Source organism: Oncorhynchus keta, chromosome 7 (assembly GCF_023373465.1).
Source record: "Oncorhynchus keta strain PuntledgeMale-10-30-2019 chromosome 7, Oket_V2, whole genome shotgun sequence".
Classification (NCBI taxonomy): domain Eukaryota; kingdom Metazoa; phylum Chordata; class Actinopteri; order Salmoniformes; family Salmonidae; genus Oncorhynchus; species Oncorhynchus keta.
Genome location: NC_068427.1, coordinates 47,785,678 through 47,811,999, shown reverse-complemented (window position 1 = coordinate 47,811,999; position 26,322 = coordinate 47,785,678). Strand labels below are relative to the sequence as shown.

The following is a 26,322-nucleotide window of genomic DNA, read 5'->3' as shown; positions in this document are numbered from 1 at the left end:
TTCTAGATCAACCAACACACTGACAGTGGTGAATGTTCTAGATCAACCCACACACTGACAGTGGTGAATGTTCTAGATCAACAAACACCATGACAGTGGTGAATGTTCTAGATCAACCAACACACTGACAGTGGTGAATGTTCTAGATCAACCCACACACTGACAGTGGTGAATGTTCTAGATCAACCAACACACTGACAGTGGTGAATGTTCTAGATCAACCAACACACTGACAGTGGTGAATGTTCTAGACATGCATGAGACTCACTCAATCACCCCAGCTAGGCTAATAAACAAGAGTTTGAGTCCGTTAATAAATATCTGTAGAATGTTCTATGTTCTGCTGTGAAATAGAGTACAAGTGCTTTTACACCTGCATTGTTTGCTGTTTGGGGTTTTAGGCTGGGTTTCTGTACAGCACTTTGAGATATCAGCTGATGTACGAAGGGCTATATAAATAAAATAAAAAATAAAATAAAAAAGTACACACACAGTGTGAATGATTAAAAAGGAGAATAACAGGTGAAAGACAGAAAAAAGCTCATCCCTAAGTGGGAAACTGATCTGTACATCAACTGTTCTGTGTGTTGTGTCAGAAGCTTAATTGACACAGGAGAGAAAAGCCAAAATAAATAAACGTCATGACACAATTCATATGGCTAGGTAAAACATTTCTAAATGAATTAAAAACGTTCCCTTTATTTTCTGTGTTTCTTCCAGATTTTTCCCCACAAAGTTTTTTTTTGTTGCATTAGTTTCATGTTTTTCTTCTTCTCTCTTAAATTATATAAAAATATTTCAGACATTCATTTCACATTTGTGTTTCATTCAGTCCTCTTGATTAATTCATATGCCCCCTGTATTTCTAAAGACCCATTGGTTTATATATTATTTACAGGTTAACTCAGTCCGTCTCCCGTTTCAGCTTTGGCGTTCGGACACCAGAACATATTTGCATAGATTCGAGGAGAGATCTATCTGGGCAAGTCCATCATTTCACAATACAGAAACAACAAACAAGTGAGAGAGGAAGAACAGCTGACAGACAATTTCCAGAAATCTACATTGAAATAAAAAAAAATGGTTTGAAACTTAAATCTTTTAAAAATGACACACACACAATACTGATGAGAACCATAAATCCATCCTAGTCAGCTCATTGACTAGATAATCACTGTGAGTTGTTCAGCTCTCTTGTGGTATCTTGTCGTTTGGAACAGTAACTACATTCTCTCCAAACAGCAGTAAATATAAAAGGAAGTCAGGAAGTGACATCAGAGGATCTTTTTCAAACCTCGACTGCATGGCATTATGTGGAGTGGCAGACTGGCAGTTTCAGAGAGATGGCTGTATGAGGGAGAGAGGTGCATGACTGAGGAAGACTACTACTGCCACACACACACACACACACACACACACACACACACACACACACACACACACACACACACACACATATATATAAAAGACAAAACCTGGAAAGAGCTGAACAGGCTCACAAATCACCAAATCAACACAATTGAAATAGTTTCTTGAATTTCTTAACAATTTACAATAACAAGGAAAATGCTAACAACACCTGATCCAGCTACTGGCTGTAGCCACCCTGAAACCCAGATGTATTTAACTCAACTGAGTTAGTTTAGGGTTTGTTGCACGCATAACGTATCAACTACTTATTGTAGGTTTGCGTTCTTGTGGATGGGGGTTGCTTCAAGAGAACAGTGAACTGTCTAATAAAGAACAGTGCAACTAACTCACACAACCTTTAACAAGAAATGATTCCACAAGAAAAATATTCATACAAGTAAAAAAAATAAACGGACTTCGAGTGACTGATTTGACATCTGATCAAAATGAAATAGATAATGGTTGATAAGAGATAATCATTTGGTCATTGCCAGGGTACAGTTTGTGACCTCAAGGGGGGGGGGTCACCAACTGTAAAATCCTTTTTTTTTAATTGCACAACATATTGAGACATAATAAAACCGAATGAAAAGGGGACACATTGGAGGTGAACGAAACAGACAGAGTGAGAAGGTTTGGATGGACAAGCTGGAGGGACGGATGGTGTTTTGGAAAACGCTGTAGTAGTTTACTCCCTCCCTCTCACAGAAACAGCTTGATTCTCTATTCTCAGTCTAGCGCAAGATTACCCAGAACCCACTTGTGGAACTAGCGACTTCTCATACAGATTTTATTGTACAGATTTTTATTGCATTACTGTATTCCCCCCGCCGCCCCCTTCTATCAAACATCTGGATGTAGCTGTTCGAGAAACTTGGGGAATATCGTCAATTCTGGGGATTCAATTCTTCAGTTATACATGTCCAGAATAAGAGTAACAGCACAGTATATTAAGGGAACCATTGTAGCCATGGCTTTCATCAAACGTCAAAGTCAAGAGTCGTACCTGTCGACCAGAGTTTCCTGCATACCCATTTTAAATTCTGACAGATGTTCTGGGGGAAACTGGCAAAAACAGTTGTTTCACTGACAGACCAGAGAGAATGTTGAGCCAAGATACTGACAATACACACACTTAAAAACAACCTCAAACCTTAGATAAAAAAATAATAATAAAAAAAAAAACAGAAATTAAAGTAATTAAAGTGTCTTGGCAAAGCCTCAAACACCGTGTGGGCTAGCTTCTCAACACAACGCATACTAATCAATATTAGATGCACGGAAACACTGACATGGTTACAGTTTCTACAGACTAGTTTCCCAGAGAGAAGAAAAAAAGGTGTCATCTTTACTTGGTACCTCAAGAGACAATAAGAATGACACCTTTCAGATATGTATATTACCTATGTAAGGTTAAGTATTACTGTTTAAGACCGTATCATGCTTAGTTAGGCTAGTTCCAAGGTTAGCATTAGCCTGGGTACCAGTCTCTTAGTTAGGCTAGTTCCAAGGTTATCATTAGCCTGGGTACCAGTCTCTTAGTTAGGCTAGTTCCAAGGTTATCATTAGCCTGGGTACCAGTCTCTTAGATAGGCTAGTTCCAAGGTTATCATTAGCCTGGGTACCAGTCTCTTAGTTAGGCTAGTTCCAAGGTTATCATTAGCCTGGGTACCAGTCTCTTAGTTAGGCTAGTTCCAAGGTTATCATTAGCCTGGGTACCAGTCTCTTAGTTAGGCTAGTTCCAAGGTTATCATTAGCCTGGGTACCAGTCTCTTAGTTAGGCTAGTTCCAAGGTTATCATTAGCCTGGGTACCAGTCTCTTAGTTAGGCTAGTTCCAAGGTTATCATTAGCCTGGGTACCAGTCTCTTAGTTAGGCTAGTTCCAAGGTTATCATTAGCCTGGGTACCAGTCTCTTAGTTAGGCTAGTTCCAAGGTTATCATTAGCCTGGGTACCAGTCTCTTAGTTAGGCTAGTTCCAAGGTTATCATTAGCCTGGGTACCAGTCTCTTAGTTAGGCTAGTTCCAAGGTTATCATTAGCCTGGGTACCAGTCTCTTAGTTAGGCTAGTTCCAAGGTTATCATTATCCTGAGGTCCAGCCTCTAGAGAATCCACTCCCTATACACAAATCAAATCAACATATTAATTGTCACGTACGTGTGTTTAGCAGATGTTATTGCGGGTGTAGCAAAATACTCCATGTCATGTATCAAATATGGCAATGGCAAGGAGTAGAATGTTAGCTAAGAGCGTCTGGTACTCAGACTAGGTAATTATGACAGTTCTATGTTCCATTATAGAACAGTCACCCCAACTGTTCTATGTTTTTTGGATTCCATGTTCCTAGCCGAGGTGATAGATCTACAGTATCTTTTCCTCGAAGTGCCTTTCCCCCAACATTTGACCCCCAAGCGTAAAGTGATAATGGCCCTTTGGACTGGGACCCTATTCTCCCAGGGTTTAGAGAGCCCAAAACAAAACTGTGTAGCCTATTTCAAACAACAACAGATTTGATGGACGGAACGTCAATTTGGTTAATTGCAAACAAGAAACTAAATGTGATAAATGTAGTCACATTAAAACAAATGTAACGCTTTTAGAGGAACCAATATCTCCAGAGGAAAAACAACACGAGAGAAGAGAGGTTGAAAGCAACAAGGTTTTCTCCCAGTCTCAGACTACCGATGAACCTTCCCACACTGAACCATCAGAGGGGTAGACTCTACAAAGCAGGATCAATGAGTTAGCCAGCTAACTTTGACAAGCAACCAGAGGGGTAGACTCTACAAAGCAGGATCAATGAGTTAGCCAGCTAACTTTGACAAGCAACCAGAGGGGTAGACTCTACAAAGCAGGATCAATGAGTTAGCCAGCTAACTTTGACAAGCAACCAGAGGGGTAGACTCTACAAAGCAGGATCAATGATTTAGCCAGCTAACTTTGACAAGCAACCAGAGGGGTAGACTCTACAAAGCAGGATCAATGAGTTAGCCAGCTAACTTTGACAAGCAACCAGAGGGGTAGACTCTACAAAGCAGGATCAATGAGTTAGCCAGCTAACTTTGACAAGCAACCAGAGGGGTAGACTCTACAAAGCAGGATCAATGAGTTAGCCAGCTAACTTTGACAAGCAACCAGAGGGGTAGACTCTACAAAGCAGGATCAATGAGTTAGCCAGCTAACTTTGACAAGCAACCAGAGGGGTAGACTCTACAAAGCAGGATCAATGAGTTAGCCAGCTAACTTTGACAAGCAACCAGAGGGGTAGACTCTACAAAGCAGGATCAATGAGTTAGCCAGGCCTAAAGCACTGCAGTGTTTTTTTATACAACAGAACAGAAACACAGCCTTTCCTACTGGCAACACCGGGTGCATGACCAAATAGACTGGCAACACCGGGTGAATGACCAAATAGACTGGCAACACCGGGTGCATGACCAAATAGACTGGCAACACCAGGTGCATGACCAAATAGACTGGCAACACCGGGTGCATGACCAAATAGACTGGCAACACCGGGTGCATGACCAAATAGACTGGCAACACCGGGTGCATGACCAAATAGACTAGCAACACCAGGTGAATGACCAAATAGACTGGCAACACCGGTGCATGACCAAAAGACTGGCAACACTGGGTGCATGACCAAATAGACTGGCAACACCGGGTGAATGACCAAATAGACTGGCAACACCGGGTGCATGACCAAATAGACTGGCAACACCAGGTGCATGACCAAAAGACTGGCAACACTGGGTGCATGACCAAATAGACTGGCAACACCGGGTGAATGACCAAATAGACTGGCAACACCGGTGCATGACCAAATAGACTGGCAACACCGGGTGCATGACCAAATAGACTGGCAACACCGGGTGCATGACCAAATAGACTGGCAACACCGGGTGCATGACCAAATAGACTGGCAACACCGGGTGCATGACCAAATAGACTGGCAACACCGGGTGAATGACCATAGAATGCACGGCACACACGCATATTTTGCTCCCACACGGCATTGATAGGTCGAAAAATGTTTAATTTCTTTAAAAAATATATATAAATTAAATCTAAAATGATGATAAAACATGGAGAGGTTATAAATACAAATATCAAAATCCACTTTTGTTTTCCAGTACACAGTACGGGGGGCCTTTCTCGTCACCTCCCCTTTCCAGACCCCCTCCTCTCCCCCTCCCTGTTAAATCTCACAAGCTGAGGTGATGCTCTGAGCCCATTGGTCAGATCCCTTCCTGTTGTGTCCTCTACAGTTGAGACGATCAACGCTGAGTATCTAGAGTTTGCTTGACCAGCTTCAGCGAACAGGAACAGGGAAAATTTAAGGTTGTGGGTCTTTTTTTGTTGTCGTTGTTGTCAGATTTTCAAAAAGACGGAATATTTAACACATCTGATGAGCATCATGTACACATGTGGTGCAGCGCTACACTACCACACTGCTATGGTATGTACACTACAGACCACTCTCCAAGATCTACAGATCTATTCACATTTAGTGTGTGTGTGTGTGTGTGTGTATATATATATATATATATATATTCCATTTCCATTCTTGATTTCACATTGTCCGAATGAACTGTCCCCCTCCCCCTCGTCTCTTCACTGGAGCTCTCAGCCCCATCAGTGCTCCACTTTGCCCCCTGCAGGTGGAAGGGAGTAAAGGATCTGTCCATATATGGTCACAGTGTCCTAGAGAAGGAGTGCCGATCTAGGATCTGTCCATATATGGTCACAGTGTCCTAGAGGAGGAGTGCCGATCTAGGATCTGTCCATATATGGTCACAGTGTCCTAGAGAAGGAGTGTCGATCCAGGATCTGTCCATATATGGTCACAGTGTCCTAGAGAAGGAGTGTCGATCCAGGATCTGTCCATATATGGTCACAGTGTCCTAGAGAAGGAGTGTCGATCCAGGATCTGTCCATATATGGTCACAGTGTCCTAGAGAAGGATTGTCGATCTAGGATCTGTCCATATATGGTCACAGTGTCCGAGAAGGAGTGTCGATCTAGGATCTGTCCATATATGGTCACAGTGTCCTAGAGAAGGAGTGCCGATCTAGGATCTGTCCATATATGGTCAGTGTCTACCTGTCCTATCCTAAACTGTCTCACGTGTCAGTCTACCTGTCCTATCCTAACCACTGTCTCACGTGTCAGTCTACCTGTCCTATCCTAACCACTGTCTCACGTGTCAGTCTACCTGTCCTATCCTAACCACTGTCTCACGTGTCAGTCTACCTGTCCTATCCTAACCACTGTCTCTTGTGTCAGTCTACCTGCCCTATCCTAACCACTGTCTCACGAGTCAGTCTACCTGTCCTATCCTAACCACTGTCTCACGTGTCAGTCTACCTGTCCTATCCAAACCACTGTCTCACGTGTCAGTCTACCTGTCCTATCCAAACCACTGTCTCACGTGTCAGTCGACCTGTCCTATCCTAACCACTGTCTCTTGTGTCAGTCTACCTGCCCTATCCTGTCTGTCTCTGTCTGTCTGTGTCAGTCTACCTGCGCTATCCTGTCTGTCTCTGTCTGTCTGTGTCAGTCTACCTGCCCTATCCTGTCTGTCTCTGTCTGTCTGTGTCAGTCTACCTGCGCTATCCTGTCTGTCTCTGTCTGTCTGTGTCAGTCTACCTGCCCTATCCTGTCTGTCTCTGTCTGTCTGTGTCAGTCTACCTGTGCTATCCTGTCTGTCTCTTTCTGTCTGTGTCAGTCTACCTGCGCTATCCTGTCTGTCTCTGTCTGTCTGTGTCAGTCTACCTGCCCTATCCTGTCTGTCTCTGTCTGTCTGTGTCAGTCTACCTGCGCTATCCTGTCTGTCTCTGTCTGTCTGTGTCAGTCTACCTGCCCTATCCTGTCTGTCTCTGTCTGTCTGTGTCAGTCTACCTGCGCTATCCTGTCTGTCTTTTAGACGCTTTGCGGATACAGGCCCAGACGTCACGTACACTAGATTTAACAACGATGGAAGTGATAACGGCCTTGTTATTATTCGACCATGCTGGGCATTTGAACATCTTGGCCATGTTCTGTTATAATCTCCACCCGGCACAGCCAGAAGAGGACTGGCCACCCCACATAGCCTGGTTCCTCTCTAGGTTTCCTAGGTTTTGGCCTTTCTAGGGAGTTTTTCCTAGCCACCGTGCTTCTACACCTGCATTGCTTGCTGTTTGGGGTTTTAGGCTGGGTTTCTGTACAGCACTTTGAGATATCAGCTGATGTACGAAGGGCTATATAAATAAAATTAGATTTGATTTGGAAAGGAACTCCCTCTAGACAACGCTTACAACCAATCCAATGCTTCTCAATCTTCTGGGAGGAGGGTTGATATCGGGTTGCAACCTTCAGCATCACTCCTCAGTGTCGTGGCTCTGGAGGAAGGGCATGGAGACAGACAGCATCACTCCTCAGTGTCGTGGCTCTGGAGGAAGGGCGTGGAGACAGACAGCATCACTCCTCAGTGTCGTGGCTCTGGAGGAAGGGCGTGGAGACAGACAGCATCACTCCTCAGTGTCGTGGCTCTGGAGGAAGGGCGTGGAGACAGACAGCATCACTCCTCAGTGTCGTGGCTCTGGAGGAAGGGCGTGGAGACAGACAGCATCACTCCTCAGTGTCGTGGCTCTGGAGGAAGGGCGTGGAGACAGACAGCATCACTCCTCAGTGTCGTGGCTCTGGAGGAAGGGCATGGAGACAGACAGCATCACTCCTCAGTGTCGTGGCTCTGGAGGAAGGGCATGGAGACAGACAGCATCACTCCTCAGTGTCGTGGCTCTGGAGGAAGGGCATGGAGACAGCGTGCTCCTGGGCCAGAGCGGCCAGCTCCTTGAGGAACTCAGAGAAGATGACGGCGCAGTAGACAGCGTTCTTCACCCTCAGAGCCTCTGCCTGCTTCTCCAGCCCCGACGCCCCTGACCCGCCCCGGAATAGGGCACTGTGCAGCGATTGGCCGCCGTCTCGTACGTGGGCCAGGGCGAGCTGGGCAGCGTGGCGTGCCCGCGTGGGGCTGTTGGTGTGGCGAAGGATCAGGTCGCCTAGTGAGGGTTTCCGGCTCTTCACTGGAAGAGAGATAGACACAGCATGTGATTAGGATAGGACAGGTATACTGACCTCAGACAGACAGGACAGACAGACTGACAACAGAAAGACAGGACAGGTAGACTGACAACAGACATGATAGGACAGGTAGACTGACAACAGACAGGACAGGTAGACTGACAACAGACAGACAGGACAGGTAGACTGACAACAGAAAGGATAGGACAGGTAGACTGACGACAGACAGGACAGGTAGACTGACGACAGACAGGACAGGTAGACTGACGACAGAAAGGATAGGACAGGTAGACTGACAACAGAAAGGATAGGTCAGGTAGACTGACAACAGACAGACAGGACAGGCAGACTGACAACAGACAGACAGGACAGGTAGACTGACAACAGACAGACAGGACAGGTAGACTGACAATAGACAGACGGGACAGGTAGACTGACAATAGAAAGACGGGACAGGTAGACTGACACCAGACAGACAGGTAGACTGACACCAGACAGACAGGTAGACTGACACCAGACAGACAGGTAGACTGACACCAGACAGACAGGTAGACTGACACCAGACAGACAGGTAGACTGACACCAGACAGACAGGTAGACTGACACCAGACAGACAGGTAGACTGACACCAGACAGACAGGTAGACTGACACCAGACAGACAGGTAGACTGACACCAGACAGACAGGTAGACTGACAACAGACATGATAGGACAGGTAGACTGATAACAGACAGGATAGGACAGGTAGACTGACAACAGACAGGACAGGTAGACTGACAACAGACAGGACAGGTAGAATGACAACATACAGGAAAGGACAGGTACCCTGACAAAAGACACATGATAGGACAGGGCAACTGACAGACGGGATAGAACAGGTATACTGACACACACACACAGACTAGAGGTCAACCGATTAATCGGAATGATCGATTAATTAAGGCCGATTTCAACAATCAGAATTTTTGGACACCGATTTCTTTTGTTTTTTTACACCTTTACTTAACTAGGCAAGTCAGTTAAGAACACATTGTTATTTACAATGACGGCCTAGGAACGGTTTTCGAAATGGTAGTTTCCGGATTCGACCATATTAATGACCAAAGGCTCGTATTTCTGCGTGTTATTATGTTATAATTAAGTCTACGATTTGAAATTTGATAGAGCAGTCTGACTGAGCGATGGTGGGCAGCAGCAGGCTCGTACGCATTATTCCAAACAGCGCTTTCGTGCGTTTGCCAGCAGCTCTTAGCTGTGCTTCAAGCATTGAGACGTTTATGACTTCAAGTCCCGAAATTAGGCTGGTGTAACCGATGTGAAATGGCTAGCGAGTTAGCGGGGTGCGCGCTAATAGCGTTTCAATCGGTGACGTCACTCGCTCTGAGACTTGGAGTAGTTGTTCCCCTTGCTCTGCAAGGCCTGCGGCTTTTGTGTGGCGATGGGTAACGATGCTTCGAGGATAGCTGTTGTCGATGTGTTCCTGGTTCGAGCCCAGGTAGGGGCAAGGAGAGGGACGGAAGCTACACTGTTACACTGGCAATACTAAAGTGCTTATAAGAACATCCAATAGTCAAAGGTACATGTATATGAAATACAAATGGTAGAGAGAGAAATAGTCCTATAATTCCTATAATAACTACAACCTAAAACCTCTTACCTGGGAATATTGAAGACTCATGTTAAAAGGAACCACCAGCTTGCATATGTTCTCATGTTCTGAGCAAGGAACGTTAGCTTTCTTACATGGCACATATTGCACTTTTACTTTCTTACATGGCACATATTGCACTTTTACTTTTTTACATGGCACATATTGCACTTTTACTTTCTCCAACACTTTGTTTTTGCATTATTTAAACCAAATTGAACATGTTTCATTATTTATTTGAGGCTAAATTGATTTTATTGGTGTATTATTAAGTTAAAATAAGTGTTCATTCAGTATTGTCATTATTACAAATAAATTAAATAAAACGAATCGTCCGATTAATCGGTATCAGATTTTTTTGGTCCTCCAATAAATCAGTATCGGCGTTGAAAAATCCTAATCGACCTCTAATACAGACATACAGTGGCTAGGACAGGTAGACTGACCCAACAGACAGACAGGATAGGACAGGTAGACTGACCCAACAGACAGACAGGATAGGACAGGTAGACTGACACAACAGACAGACAGGATAGGACAGGTAGACTGACAACAGACAGGATAGGACAGGTAGACTGACAACAGACAGGATAGGACAGGTAGACTGACCCAACAGACAGACAGGATAGGACAGGTAGACTGACCCAACAGACAGACAGGATAGGACAGGTAGACTGACAACAGACAGGATAGGACAGGTAGACTGACAACAGACAGGATAGGCCAGGTAGACTGACCCAACAGACAGACAGGATAGGACAGGTAGACTGACAATACAGAAAGGATAGGACAGGTAGACTGACGCAACAGACAGACAGGATAGGACAGGTAGACTGACGCAACAGACAGACAGGATAGGACAGGTAGACTGACAACAGAAAGGATAGGACAGGTCGACTTCTGTAGCTCAGTTGGTAGAGCATGGCGCTTGTAACGCCAGGGTAGTGGGTTCGATTCCGGGACCACCCATACGTAGAATGTATGCACACATGACTGTACGTCGCTTTGGATAAAAGCGTCTGCTAAATGGCATATATTATTATTATTATATTAGACTGACAACAGACAGGATAGGACAGGTAGACTGACAACAGACAGGATAGGACAGGTAGACTGACAACAGACAGGATAGGACAGGTAGACTGACAACAGACAGGATAGGACAGGTAGACTGACAACAGACAGGATAGGACAGGTAGACTGACAACAGAAAGGATAGGACAGGTAGACTGACAACAGACAGGATAGGACAGGTAGACTGACAACAGACAGGATAGGACAGGTAGACTGACAACAGACAGGATAGGACAGGTAGACTGACAACAGAAGAGAAGTAAATAACCCAAAACATGTCAGACATCAACCATTTGATGTCTGACATTTATTTTACTATTCATATATATTTTTTTCTCACTTTTACCCCTTTTTCTTCCTAATTTCGTGATATCCAATTGGTAGTTCCAGTCTTGTTCCATCGCTGCAACTCCCGTACGGATTAGGGAGAGGTCGAAGGTCGAGAGCCAAGCGTCTTCCAAAACACGACCCCGCCAAGTTGCATTGCTACTTGACACACTGCTCGCTTAACCTGGAAGCCAGCCGCACCAATGTGTCGGAGGAAACACCGTCCAGCTGTCGACCGAAGTCAGCTTGCATGCGCCCGGTCCGCCACAAGGAGTTGCTAGAGCGCGAGGAGACCCTAGCCGGCCAAACCCTCCCCTAACCCGGACGGCGCTGGGCCAAACCCTCCCCTAACCCGGACAGCGCTGGGCCAAACCCTCCCCTAACCAGGACGGCGCTGGGCCAAACCCTCCCCTAACCCGGACGGCGCTGGGCCACCCACCCATTAGACCGCTGCACCGCCCATTAGACCGCTGCACCGCCCATTAGACCGCTGCACCGCCCCTTAGACCGCTGCACCGCCCCTTAGACCGCTGCACCGCCCATTAGACCGCTGCACCGCCCATTAGACCGCTGCACCGCCCCTTAGACCGCTGCACCGCCCCTTAGACCGCTGCACCGCCCCTTAGACCGCTGCACCGCCCCTTAGACCGCTGCACCGCCCCTTAGACCGCTGCACCGCCCATTAGACCGCTGCACCGCCCATTAGACCGCTGCACCGCCCATTAGACCGCCCATTAGACCGCTGCACCGCCCCTTAGACCGCTGCACCGCCCATTAGACCGCTGCACTGCCCATTAGACCGCCCATTAGACCGCTGCACCGCCCATTAGACCGCTGCACCGCCCATTAGACCGCTGCACCGCCCATTAGACCGCTGCACCGCCCCTTAGACCGCTGCACCGCCCATTAGACCGCTGCACCGCCCATTAGACCGCCCATTAGACCGCTGCACCGCCCATTAGACCGCCGCACCGCCCATTAGACCGCTGCACCGCCCATTAGACCGCCCATTAGACCGCTGCACCGCCCATTAGACCGCTGCACCGCCCATTAGACCGCTGCACCGCCCATTAGACCGCTGCACCGCCCATTAGACCGCCCATTAGACCGCCCATTAGACCGCTGCACCGCCCATTAGACCGCTGCACCGCCCATTAGACCGCTGCACCGCCCATTAGACCGCTGCACCGCCCATTAGACCGCTGCACCGCCCATTAGACCGCCCATTAGACCGCTGCACCGCCCATTAGACCGCTGCACCGCCCATTAGACCGCTGCACCGCCCATTAGACCGCTGCACCGCCCATTAGACCGCTGCACCGCCCATTAGACCGCTGCACCGCCCATTAGACCGCTGCACCGCCCATTAGACCGCTGCACCGCCCATTAGACCGCTGCACCGCCCATTAGACCGCTGCACCGCCCATTAGACCGCCCATTAGACCGCTGCACCGCCCATTAGACCGCTGCACCGCCCATTAGACCGCCCATTAGACCGCTGCACCGCCCATTAGACCGCTGCACCGCCCATTAGACCGCCCATTAGACCGCCCATTAGACCGCTGCACCGCCCATTAGACCGCTGCACCGCAAATTAGACCGCAGCACCGCCCATTAGACCGCCCATTAGACCGCTGCACCGCCCATTAGATCGCCGCACCGCCCATTAGACCGCCGCACCGCCCATTAGACTGCCCATTAGACCGCTGCACCGCCCATTAGACCGCTGCACCGCCCATTAGACCGCTGCACCGCCCATTAGACCTGCTGCCCACCGCCCATTAGACCGCCGCACCGCCCATTAGACCGCCGCACCGCCCCTTAGACCGCCCATTAGACCGCTGCACCGCCCATTGAACCGCTGCACCGCCCATTAGACCGCTGCACCGCCCATTAGACCGCTGCACCGCCCCTTAGACCGCTGCACCGCCCCTTAGACCGCTGCACCGCCCATTAGACCGCTGCACCGCCCATTAGACCGCCCATTAGACCGCTGCACCGCCCATTAGACCGCTGCACCGCCCATTAGACCGCTGCACCGCCCATTAGACCGCTGCACCGCCCCTTAGACCGCCCATTAGACCGCTGCACCGCCCATTAGACCGCCCATTAGACCGCTGCACCGCCCATTAGACCGCCCATTAGACCGCTGCACCGCCCATTAGACCGCTTCACCGCCCATTAGACCGCTGCACCACTGACAGATGCAGATATAGACATGGTTTCACAATTTGTATTTTTACCTTTATTTAAACTAGGCAAGTCAGTTAAGAACAAATTCTTAATTACAATGACGGCCTACCCCCGGGCAAACCCAAATGACGCTGGGACTATTGGACTCCCAATCGCAGCCGGTTGTGACACAGCCTGGATTTGAACCGGGGTGTCTGTAGTGACGCCTCTATCGCCGAGATGCAGTGTCTTAGACCACCACTCGGCTGCCTTTAACGGTTTTGTATATGTGGCCAGAACACAGACCGTTTGAGTCTGATTCACCCTAGTGAGGAGTGTCTTGACAAAATGTAATAATCTCATCTGCTGCCTACCCTATCCAGTAACCCTGTGAGCAGAACAGATGACCCAATTTCCCCCAATAATATATAATAATAATAATAATATATGCCATTTAGCAGACGCTTTTATCCAAAGCGACTTACAGTCATGTGTGCATACATTCTACGTATGGGTGGTCCCGGGAATCGAACCCACTACCCTGGCGTTACAAGCGCCATGCTCTACCAACTGAGCTACAGAAGGACCAATCACAGCCTGTCTGCATTATTCGTTCTCTCTAGCACTCCCATGGGCTACTATACACTGTATGTGTGTGTCTGTCTGCCTGCATGTGTCCGTGGCCCTCTCACTCACCCAGAGAATCAGAGCGCCGCAGTGTGGGCATCCCCATGGGTGAGTCCGCCCAGTCCACCTTGCCCCTGGCAGCCAGGTAGCGCTGGGCTTTCTTCAGCATGGCAGGGAAATCCTCATGGGACGCTGCAAACGTCTCGATGCGGCTCTTCACTGAGCCCAGGACCTGAGGGAGTGTGAGAGAGAAGAGGCAGGGGAGAGAGGAGGCAGGGGAGAGAGAGAGGAGAGAAGAGAGAGGAGGCAGGCGAGAGAGAGGAGGCAGGCGAGAGAGAGAAGAGAGAGGAGGCAGGCGAGAGAGAGGAGAGAGAGGAGGCAGGCGAGAGAGAGGAGAGAGAGGAGGCAGGCGAGAGAGAGAAGAGAGAGGGAGGCAGACGAGAGAGAGAAGAGAGAGGAGGCAGACGAGAGAGAGAAGAGAGAGGAGGCAGACGAGAGAGAGAAGAGAGAGGAGGCAGACGAGAGAGAGAAGAGAGAGGAGGCAGGCGAGAGAGAGAAGAGAGAGAAGGCAGGCGAGAGAGAGAAGAGAGAGGAGGCAGACGAGAAGAGAGAAGAGAGAGGAGGCAGACGAGAGAGAGAAGAGAGAGGAGGCAGACGAGAGAGAGAAGAGAGAGAGGAGGCAGACGAGAGAGAGAGAGAGAGGAGGCAGACGAGAGAGAGAAGAGAGAGGAGGCAGACGAGAGAGAGAAGAGAGAGGAGGCAGACGAGAGAGAGAAGAGAGAGGAGGCAGACGAGAGAGAGAAGAGAGAGGAGGCAGACGAGAGAGAGAAGAGAGAGGAGGCAGACGAGAGAGAGAAGAGAGAGGAGGCAGACGAGAGAGAAAAGAGAGAGGAGGCAGACGAGAGAGAAAAGAGAGAGGAGGCAGACGAGAGAGAGAAGAGAGAGGAGGCAGACGAGAGAGAGAAGAGAGAGGAGGCAGACGAGAGAGAGAAGAGAGAGGAGGCAGACGAGAGAGAGAAGAGAGAGGAGGCAGACGAGAGAGAGAAAAGAGAGGAGGCAGACGAGAGAGAGAAAAGAGAGGAGGCAGACGAGAGAGAGAAAAGAGAGGAGGCAGACGAGAAAGAGGAGGCAGACGAGAGAGAGGAGAGAGAGGAGGCAGACGAGAGAGAGAAGAGAGAGGAGGCAGACGAGAAAGAGGAGGCAGACGAGAGAGAGGAGAAAGAGGAGGCAGACGAGAGAGAGGAGGCAGGCGAGAGAGAGGAGAGAGAAGAGGCAGGTGAGAGAGAAGAGAGAGGAGGCAGACGAGAGAGAGAAGAGAGAGGAGGCAGAGGAGAAAGAGGAGGCAGAGGAGAAAGAGGAGGCAGAGGAGAGAGAGGAGGCAGGGAGAGAGAGGAGGAGAGGAAGCAGGGGAGAGAGAGGAGGCAGTGGAGAGGAAGCAGGGGAGAGAGAGGAGGCAGGCGAGAGAGAGGAGGCAGGGGAGAGAGAGAGAGAGGAGGCAGGCGAGAGAGAGAAGGCAGGGGAGAGAGAGAAGAGAGAGGAGGCAGGGGAGAGAGAGGAGGCAGGGGAGAGAGAGGAGGCAGGGGAGAGAGAGGAGGCAGGGGAGAGAGAGGAGGCAGGGGAGAGAGAGGAGGCAGGGGAGAGAGAGGAGGCAGGGGAGAGAGAGGAGGCAGGGGAGAGAGGAGAGGAGAGAGAGGAGGCAGGGGAGGGAAGCAAGGTTAGGGAACATAGTGATCCTTCCTATCAGTATGACATGCTGACCAGTCCCTCGTTCATGTGCACCATCACGCGCATGTTGATTTTGTCCCCCCACACCAGACCTGATCAGGTTGAAATATCAAAACGAACATAGTGATGTCTTCCTACCTGTATGAGACACTTGACACTGGGTTCGACTTAGGGAACATAGTGATGTCTTCCTACCTGTATGAGAGACTTGACGCTGGGTTCGACTTAGGGAACATAGTGATGTCTTCCTACCTGTATGAGAGACTTGACGCTGGGCTGGAACACCATGCTGGTGTTGAGGAGGAAGGATCGGAGCAGGGGTTGAGGGTAGCAGGCAAGCTGGCCCAGAATACCCGTCAACAGGATGTTTACATACAGAGAGTTCTGGAGCATGTTTTCCAGCTTGGCAAACAGAACCACCATGAACGGACCTGCAGGGGAGGCGCGAGAGAGAGCGATAGAGAGGGGGAGCCAGAGAGAGAGCGATAGAGCGGGGGAGCCAGAGAGAGCGATAGAGAGGGGGAGCCAGAGAGAGAGAGATAGAGCGGGGAGCCAGAGAGAGAGAAAGATAGAGCGGGGGAGAGCAGCCAGAGAGAGAGAGAGATAGAGCGGGGGAGCCAGAGAGAGAGAGAGAGAGAGCCAGAGAGAGAGAGAGATAGAGCAGGGGAGCCAGAGAGAGAGAGAGATAGAGCAGCCAGGAGCCAGAGAGAGAGAGAGATAGAGCGGGGAGCCAGGGAGAGGGAGATAGATAGGGGGGAGCCAGAGAGAGAGAGATAGAGCAGGGGAGCCAGAGAGAGAGAGATAGAGCGGGGGAGCCAGAGAGAGAGAGATAGAGCCCAGAGAGAGAGAGATAGAGCAGGGGAGCCAGAGAGAGAGAGATAGAGCAGGGGAGCCAGAGAGAGAGAGATAGAGCAGGGGAGCCAGAGAGAGAGAGAGATAGAGCAGGGGAGCCAGAGAGAGAGAGATAGAGCAGGGGGAGCCAGAGAGAGAGAGATAGAGCAGGGAGCCAGAGAGCAGGAGCCAGAGAGAGAGAGAGATAGAGCCAGGCGGAGCCAGAGAGAGAGCGATAGAGCGGCGGAGCCAGAGAGAGATAGAGCGGCGGAGCCAGGGGGAGCGGGGTCAGAGAGAGAGCAATAGAGGGGAGCCAGAGAGAGAGCAATAGAGAGGGGGAGCCAGAGAGAGAGAGATAGAGCAGGGGAGCCAGAGAGAGAGAGAGATAGAGCGGGGAGCCAGAGAGAGAGAGATAGAGCGGGGAGCCAGAGAGAGAGAGATAGAGAGGGGGAGCCAGAGAGAGAGAGAGATAGAGAGGGGGAGCCAGAGAGAGAGATAGAACAGGGGAGCCAGAGAGAGAGAGATAGAACAGGGGAGCCAGAGAGAGAGAGATAGAGAGGGGGAGCCAGAGAGAGAGAGAGATAGAGAGGGGGAGCCAGAGAGAGAGAGAGATAGAACAGGGAGCCAGAGAGAGAGAGATAGAACAGGGGAGCCAGAGAGAGAGAGATAGAACAGGGGAGCCAGAGAGAGAGAGATAGAACAGGGGAGCCAGAGAGAGAGAGATAGAACAGGGGAGCCAGAGAGAGAGAGATAGAACAGGGGAGCCAGAGAGAGAGAGATAGAGAGGGGAGCCAGAGACAGAGAGAGCGATAGAGCGGGGAGCCAGAGAGAGAGAGATAGAGCGGGGGAGCCAGAGACAGAGAGAGCGATAGAGCGGGGGAGCCAGAGAGAGAGCGATAGAGCGGGGGAGCCAGAGAGAGAGCGATAGAGCGGGGGAGCCAGAGAGAGAGAGCGATAGAGCGGGGAGCCAGAGAGAGAGAGCGATAGAGCGGGGAGCCAGAGAGAGAGCGATAGAGCGGGGGAGCCAGAGAGAGAGAGATAGAGCGGGGGAGCCAGAGAGAGAGCGATAGAGCGGGGGAGCCAGAGAGAGAGCGATAGAGCGGGGGAGCCAGAGAGAGAGAGAGGGAGAGATATTTTGTTTATTTGAAGCGGGGGACAAAATGTACAACAAAACACACGTCTCAGAAGTGAGAAGTGATACGTTGCAGCAGATTTAGCCAACAGTTCATTTCCCTGAGGGAGAAACAGAGAGTGAGGAAGATAGAGGGAAGGAGACAGAGGGGAGCGAGGGAGAGGGGGAAAGAGAGAGGAGAGCGAGGGAGAGGGGGAAAGAGAGAGGAGAGCGAGGGAGAGGGGGAAAGAGAGAGGAGAGCGAGAAAGAGAGAGGAGAGCGAGGGAGAGGGGGAAAGAGAGAGGAGAGCGAGGGGAGGGGGAAAGAGAGAGGAGAGCGAGGGAGAGGGAGAGAAGAGAGCGAGGGAGAGGGGGAAAGAGGAGAGCGAGGAGAGGGGGAAAGAGAGAGGAGAGCGAGGGAGAGGGGAAAGAGAGAGGAGAGCGAGGGAGAGGGGGAAAGAGAGGAGAGCGAGGGAGAGGGGAAAGAGAGAGGAGAGCGAGGGAGAGGGGAAAGAGAGAAGAGAGCGAGGGAGAGGGGGAAAGAGAGAGGAGAGCGAGGGAGAGGGGGAAAGAGAGTTGAGAGCGAGGAAGAGGGGAAAGAGAGTTGAGAGCGAGGAAGAGGGGGAAAGAGAGTTGAGAGCGAGGGAGAGGGGGAAAGAGAGAGGAGAGCGAGAAAGAGAGAGGAGAGCGAGGGAGAGGGGGAAAGAGAGAGGAGAGCGAGGGAGAGGGGAAAGAGAGAGGAGAGCGAGGAGAGGGGAAAGAGAGAGGAGAGCGAGGGAGAGGGGGAAAGAGAGAGGAGAGCGAGGGAGAGGGGGAAAGAGAGAGGAGAGCGAGGGAGAGGGGGAAAGAGAGGAGAGCGAGGGAGAGGGGGAAAGAGAGGAGAGCGAGGGAGAGGGGGAAAGAGAGGAGAGGAGGCGAGGGAGAGGGGGGAAAGAGAGAGGAGAGCGAGGGAGAGGGGGAAAGAGAGAGGAGAGCGAGGAGAGAGGGAAAGAGAGTTGAGAGCGAGGAAGAGGGGAAAGAGAGTTGAGAGCGAGGGAGAGAGGGAAAGAGAGAGGAGAGCGAGAAAGAGAGAGGAGAGCGAGGAGAGGGGGAAAGAGAGAGGAGAGCGAGGGAGAGGGGGAAAGAGAGAGGAAGAGCGAGGGAGAGGGGGAAAGAGAGAGGAGAGCGAGGGAGAGGGGAAAGAGAGTTGAGAGCGAGGAAGAGGGGGAAAGAGAGTTGAGAGCGAGGGAGAGGGGAAAAAGAGAGAGGAGAGCGAGGGAGAAAGAGAAAGAGAGAGGAGAGCGAGGGAGAAAGAGAGAGAGAGAGCGAGGGAGAGGGGGAAAGAGAGAGGAGAGCGAGGGAGAGGGGGAAAGAGAGAGGAGAGCGAGGGAGAGGGGGAAAGAGAGAGGAGAGCGAGGGAGAGGGGGAAAGAGAGAGGAGAGCGAGGGAGAGGGGAAAGAGAGAGAGAGCGAGAGGGAGAGGGGGAGAGGGGGAAAGAGAGAGGAGAGCGAGGGAGAGGGGGAAAGAGAGAGGAGAGCGAGGGAGAGTAGGGAAAGAGAGAGGAGAGCGAGGGAGAGGGGGAAAGAGAGAAGAGAGCGAGGGAGAGGGGGAAAGAGAGAAGAGAGCGAGGGAGAGGGGGAAAGAGAGAGGAGAGCGAGGGAGAGGGGGAAAGAGAGAGGAGAGCGAGGGAGAGGGGGAAAGAGAGAGGAGAGCGAGGGAGAGGGGAAAGAGAGAGGAGAGCGAGGGAGAGGGGAAAGAGAGAGGAGAGCGAGGGAGAGGGGGAAAGAGAGAGGAGAGCGAGGGAGAGGGGGAAAGAGAGAGGAGAGCGAGGGAGAGGGGGAAAGAGAGAGGAGAGCGAGGAGAGAGGGGAAGCGAGAGAGGGGAAAGAGAGCGAGGGAGAGGGGGAAAGAGAGAGGAGAGCGAGGAGAGGGGGAAAGAGAGAGGAGAGCGAGGGAGAGGGGAAAGAGAGTTGAGAGCGAGGAAGAGGGGGAAAGAGAGTTGAGAGCGAGGAAGAGGGGGAAAGAGAGTTGAGAGCGAGGGAGAGGGGGAAAGAGAGAGGAGAGCGAGAAAGAGAGAGGAGAGCGAGGAGAGGGGGAAAGAGAGAGGAGAGCGAGGGAGAGGGGGAAAGAGAGAGGAGAGCGAGGGAGAGGGGAAAGAGAGAGGAGAGCGAGGGAGAGGGGGAAAGAGAGAGGAGAGCGAGGGAGAGGGGGAAAGAGAGAGGAGAGCGAGGGAGAGGGGGAAAGAGAGGAGAGCGAGGGAGAGGGGGAAAGAGAGGAGAGCGAGGGAGAGGGGGAAAGAGAGAGGAGAGCGAGGGAGAGGGGGAAAGAGAGAAGAGAGCGAGGGAGAGGGGGAAAGAGAGAGGAGAGCGAGGGAGAGGGGAAAGAGAGTTGAGAGCGAGGAAGAGGGGGAAAGAGAGGGAGAGGGGGAAAGAGAGTTGAGAGCGAGGAAGAGGGGGAAAGAGAGTTGAGAGCGAGGGAGAGGGGGAAAGAGAGAGAAGAGCGAGGGAGAGGGGGAAAGAGAGAAGAGAGAGGAGAGCGAGGGAGAAAGAGAGAGGAGAGCGAGGAGAGGGGGAAAAAAGAGAGGGAGAGGGGGAAAGGGGGAAAGAGAGGAGAGCGAGGGAGAGGGGGAAAGAGAGGAGAGCGAGGGAGAGGGGGAAAGAGAGAGGAGAGCGAGGGAGAGGGGGAAAGAGAGAGGAGAGCGAGGGAGAGGGGGAAAGAGAGAGGAGAGCGAGGGAGGGGGGAAAGAGGAGGAGGAGGGAGGGGAAAGAGAGAGGAGAGCGAGGGAGAGGGGGAAAGAGAGAGGAGAGCGAGGGAGAGTAGGAAAGAGAGAGGAGAGTGAGGGAGAGGGGGAAAGAGAGAAGAGAGCGAGGGAGAGGGGGAAAGAGAGAAGAGAGCGAGGGAGAGGGGGAAAGAGAGAGGAGAGCGAGGGAGAGGGGGAAAGAGAGAGGAGAGCGAGGAAGAGGGGGAAAGAGAGTTGAGAGCGAGGGAGAGGGGGAAAGAGAGAGGAGAGCGAGAAAGAGAGAGGAGAGCGAGGGAGAGGGGGAAAGAGAGAGGAGAGCGAGGGAGAGGGGGAAAGAGAGAGGAGAGCGAGGGAGAGGGGAAAGAGAGAGGAGAGCGAGGGAGAGGGGGAAAGAGAGAGGAGAGCGAGGGAGAGGGGGAAAGAGAGAGGAGAGCGAGGGAGAGGGGGAAAGAGAGAGGAGAGCGAGGGAGAGGGGGTAAGAGAGTTGAGAGCGAGGAAGAGGGGGAAAGAGAGTTGAGAGCGAGGAAGAGGGGAAAGAGAGTTGAGAGCGAGGGAGAGGGGGAAAGAGAGAGGAGAGCGAGAAAGAGAGAGGAGAGCGAGGGAGAGGGGGAAAGAGAGAGGAGAGCGAGGGAGAGGGGGAAAGAGAGAGGAGAGCGAGGGAGAGGGGAAAGAGAGAGGAGAGCGAGGGAGAGGGGGAAAGATAGAAGAGAGCGAGGGAGAGGGGGAAAGAGAGAGGAGAGCGAGGGAGAGGGGGAAAGAGAGGAGAGCGAGGGAGAGGGGGAAAGAGAGGAGAGCGAGGGAGAGGGGGAAAGAGAGAGGAGAGCGAGGGAGGGGGAAAGAGAGAAGAGAGCGAGGGAGAGGGGGAAAGAAAGAGGAGAGCGAGGGAGAGGGGGAAAGAGAGTTGAGAGCGAGGAAGAGGGGGAAAGAGAGTTGAGAGCGAGGGAGAGGGGGAAAGAGAGAGGAGAGCGAGGGAGAAAGAGAGAAGAGAGAGGAGAGCGAGGGAGAGGGGGAAAGAGAGAGGGAGAGCGAGGGAGAGGGGGAAAGAGAGGAGAGCGAGGGAGAGGGGGAAAGAGAGAGGAGAGCGAGGGAGGGGGAAAGAGAGAGGAGAGCGAAGGAGAGGGGGAAAGAGAGTTGAGAGCGAGGAAGAGGGGGAAAGAGAGAGGAGAGCGAGGGAGAGGGGGAAAGAGAGAGGAGAGCGAGGGAGAGGGGGAAAGAGAGAGGAGAGCGAGGGAGAGGGGGAAAGAGAGAAGAGAGCGAGGGAGAGGGGGAAAGAGAGAAGAGAGCGAGGGAGAGGGGGAAAGAGAGAGGAGAGCGAGGGAGAGGGGGAAAGAGAGAGGAGAGCGAGGGAGAGGGGGAAAGAGAGAGGAGAGCGAGGGAGAGGGGGAAAGAGAGAGGAGAGCGAGGGAGAGGGGGAAAGAGAGAGGAGAGCGAGGGAGAGGGGGAAAGAGAGAGGAGAGCGAGGAGAGGGGGAAAGAGAGAGGAGAGCGAGGGAGAGGGGGAAAGAGAGAGAGAGAGAGGGGAGAGGGGGAAAGAGAGAGGAGAGCGAGGGAGAGGGGGAAAGAGAGAGGAGAGCGAGGGAGAGGGGGAAAGAGAGAGGAGAGCGAGGGAGAGGGGGAAAGAGAGAGGAGAGCGAGGGAGAGGGGGAAAGAGAGAGGAGAGCGAGGGAGAGGGGGAAAGAGAGGAGAGCGAGGGAGAGGGGGAAAGAGAGAGGAGAGCGAGGGAGAGGGGGAGAAAGAGAGGAGAGCGAGGGAGAGGGGAAAAGAGAGAGGAGAGCGAGGGAGAGGGGAAAAGAGAGAGGAGAGCGAGGGGAAAAGAGAGAGGAGAGCGAGGGAGAGGGGGAAAGAGAAAGGAGAGCGAGGGAGAGGGGGAAAGAGAGAGGAGAGCGAGGGAGAGGGGGAAAGAGAGAGGGGAGCGAGGAAGAGAAAATAGAGGGAGATGAAGGTGTACATGCACACTAATGGAAGTCAAGATCCAACAAGAAAAAAAAAAACTGGCAACAAAACAAGACTAAATATCAAAAGGAAGCAACAGTCTACATTAATTTCCTGTGCAATGCCATCCAACATCAAAATAGGAAGTCAACCAAAAGAAAACATCAAACCAACATCAAAATAATTAAATAAATGGAGCAGCATCCAACCCTCGGGCACCAATTTAAAATATGAGAACTCACATCTTAACACACATAAGCAAGTAAACAGCAGATGAACAGTAAACAACATCATCTTATAGACACAAAAACCCTACTGCTCCCTGGTGGTCTTTCTCACCTGTGTAGGGCTGAGTGGATGGCTGTCCTAGAGGCCTGAACACCCTCACAACTCCAGCCACTACCCCGCTCCCCATCAGGTCAGCGTCCAGGGGAGAGAGGGGCGGTGGTTCCCCTGAGTGGGGGTCTCTGGTGGTCTCCTCCAGCTGTCTGAACAGCCCCACCCCCTTGCTCCTCTCCCTCACCCTGTCCTCCAGCTCCCGGAGTTCCTGGGTGAAGGCCTCGATGCTGATGCCCTGGCCGTTGGAGTCCCCAGGCCCCTGCTGGCCCCCCTCCCCAGGCCCAGCCCCATCCAGGAGCTCAGAGATCAGTCGCTCCACTGCTTCTGACTGGGTAGAGAGCATTGCCTCTGGAGGTCCCGATCCAGGGCTGGATGCTGCAGCACGGAGGGTCAGCCTGTCGTTGGAGGAGTTGGCACGGGGTTCTGAGAGCAGTGAATCAGATGGAGTCTGGGTGTGACTCGGTTTGTGTGGTGGAAGACCTCTGGAGCTTTCCGCAGGCCCACTCCCATTCCCTTCACTGTAGAAGCCCTGTAGGGACCCGCAGGACTGGGCAGGGGCAGGGAAGGCACTCACCTCCCCGTTCTGACTAGAGTCCCCCCCAGCAGGATGCCGTTGCTCGCCCAACTCTCTCTTCACCTTCTTAACCTCCATCCCTCCATCCTGGCTGTCCCTACACCTGTCCCCCTGCCCACCCAACAACATCCCATTGATGATGGCCTGCTGAGCGCCCTTGGTGGGGGCGGAGCGGAGGTGGGGGGCAGCAGAGGGGTCAGGGAGGGAGGGGTCAGGGAGGGAGGCAGAATCAGGAGGGAGATGGAGAGGTTTGGGGAGGTGGACATCCTCTCTCTGCAGGCTGCGTTTCTTGGTGCGGGGCGTGAGGCTGATACAGCTGTTCTCACCGATGGTGACGTCCCACTCTCCACTGTCCCTCTCTGTACTGCTCCACTCTGACCGCGCCGCTGCCACCACCGCTGCCCTCTGCTGGCTGGGGGAGGTACTACCACCTCCTCCTCCTCCTCCTCCCTGCTGGAAGGAGAAGTGCTCTGGGAACATGGCCAGGGAGGGGTTGGAGGTGGGGGGAGGGGGCGGTAGAGGGGCCGCGTTGGGTGAGGGGTCCTCTCCGTCGTAGGGGGCCGACCAGTTCCGGCAGGCCCAGGAGCACAGCTCTACCCCCCTACGGGCGTCCCTGAGGTACTCCAGGTACCCCGACTCCCAGTCCAGCCCCTCTGGGACGGGGTGCATGGGGCTATCTGGGGACAGGGGGGTGTTGGGGCCAGCACCGGGCGACGAGGGGACAGTCTCGGTGGGGGAGGGGGTGGAGGGCCCTCCTCCAGTGCTCTGCTGGCGCATGAAGAGGGCCAAGCGGGATGGAGTGCTGGGTTTGTGGTGTACTGGAGACTCTGAGCTGGGGCTGTTCAGGGCTACAGACAGACAGGCAGAGGGAGGAACATTAGTCATATACATATTTACAACATTTATATATAAATCTAAGTAGTGAGTCAAACAAGAGTCATTGTGTAACATAATGCAAGTTACAAATATATATTTTTTTATTGTCTTTTTAAAAAATGTTCTTTTTTTTTATTTTTATTTTTTTTTTTTAAATATGCCCATAGTTACCTTTTATTTTGAATTATTTCATAATATATTGAATTTGGCCTTTACCACTATAGCCCATAGAAACACATTAAATAACACATTCATAAATGGTTAAAAATATATATTCCTTGTGATTTCTTTTTGGACTAAGGTTTTGAAGTGTCTGTCCTATAGGCAGGTAGCCTAGTGGTTAGAACATTGGGCCAGTAAACGAAAGGTTGTTGGATCGAATCCCCGAACAGACAAGTTAAATTTATATTTTATTTATATTTTATATTTATATTATTTATATTTTATATTTATATTTATTATTTTATTTATTTATTATCAAATTTTATTTATATAGCCCTTCGTACATCAGCTGATATCTCAAAGTGCTGTACAGAAACCCAGCCTAAAACCCCAAACAGCAAGCAATGCAGGTGTAGAAGCACGGTGGCTAGGAAAAACTCCCTAGAAAGGCCAAAACCTAGGAAGAAACCTAGAGAGGAACCAGGCTGTGAGGGGTGACCAGTCCTCTTCTGGCTGTGCCGGGTGGAGATTATAACAGAACATGGCCAAGATGTTCAAATGTTCATAAATATGTTTTTAACCCCTTATTTGCCACAAAACTACTTCCATTGATGTGTATGGGTTACCGTTAGACGAATCCCGTGACATGTTTGTGAGGGTCTCCCCTTTCCACAGTGGGGTCAAATTAGTTTTAGAACCCAAACGGTTCAGACGCAACAGACAGAAGTTGGCACGTCAGCGCTACAGACCTCAGACGAGTCCCGTGTGGCTAGCTTCCTTTTCTTGGTCTTTCCTAGCTTCCTTTTCTTGGTCTTTCCTAGCTTCCTTTTCTTGGTCTTTCCTAGCTTCCTTTTCTTGGTCTTTCCTAGCTTCCTTTTCTTGGTCTTTCCTAGCTTCCTACAGGCCTCTCATCTTTTTAAGTGGGAGAACTTGCACAATTGGTGGCTGACTAAATACTTTTTTTAGCCCCACTGTATATATTTTAAACATTGATAAAAAAATATAACAAAATATCTCCATAAAACTTTCTAATGAAAACGTATAGTTAAAATTGAAGTTCAACTCTGTCCAAATCTTTAACACAGCACAATGGTTTAAAACACACACCGTTTCTTATGCTTGTCTTGTGTATTGAAAAAGGGTACATTGTAAGTTAATCTGGATGAGAGCATCTGCTCGAATGAGTGAACTGTTCAGTAGAAACCGTGGTTCGTCGCCAGTCAGTCAAGTTACCTTTCCCCCAAAGGGCAGGTTCTTCCTCCCGCTCAGCAGAGGGCGCTGTGCTCAGACGGCAGCAGTCTGGGATCAGGGACAGGAACTTGTCAGCTGATTTACCATAGAGATCAGTGTCCCTGATGGCACGCCTCTGACTCAACATCACATGGGTACAGGGCAGCAGATACCTGTCATGAAAATAATAATAGATTTAATTTATAATGTGTTTTTTTTATTACAAGTAGAATCTTAAAAAGATGCAGTAAGACAACAATACACTGTTTCATTCTCAGTAGTAGCAGCAGCAGTAGTATAGTAACACAACACACACACACACAGTATCTACCTGAGAACGAGCTGCAACATGAGGTCTTCACAGTTGAGAGAGAGCAGAGTCCTAAACAGGCTCAAAGACACCATACACAGCTGTAGGAGAGAAACTGCAGAACATTAGACACAGTTGTAGGAGAGAAACTGCAGAACATTAGACACAGTTGTAGGAGAGAAATAGCAGAA

The 26,322-nt window shown here is 51.2% G+C and overlaps 1 protein-coding gene across 50 annotated transcripts in view; it reads right to left on the bottom strand.

Annotated features, from left to right (window-relative positions):
- Window positions 1–5,461: 5,461 nt before the first annotated feature.
- The window catches only part of LOC118386417 (FHF complex subunit HOOK interacting protein 1B-like), a 47,089-nt gene continuing 26,228 nt past the window's right edge, over window positions 5,462–26,322 (bottom strand). The window contains exons 6-14 of one of the 50 annotated variants that reach the window (XR_008140246.1): window positions 26,153–26,232; window positions 25,825–25,994; window positions 22,980–24,401; window positions 16,303–16,481; window positions 14,395–14,557; window positions 6,856–8,479; window positions 6,780–6,817; window positions 6,704–6,741; window positions 5,462–6,665 (exon numbers count right to left, since the gene is read on the bottom strand). Coding sequence is in view for 1 of the 50 variants with exons in the window: in XM_052523038.1 (XP_052378998.1) it covers window positions 18,107–18,114; window positions 22,980–24,401; window positions 25,825–25,994; window positions 26,153–26,232 (1,680 nt within the window). In the remaining 49 variants the exon portion in view is untranslated. Of the gene's footprint in view, window positions 8,480–14,394; window positions 14,558–16,302; window positions 16,482–17,841; window positions 18,115–22,979; window positions 24,402–25,824; window positions 25,995–26,152; window positions 26,233–26,322 lie in introns of those variants that run through there. The other 49 variants (XR_008140252.1, XR_008140254.1, XR_008140249.1 and 46 more) reach the window with 49 other exon arrangements.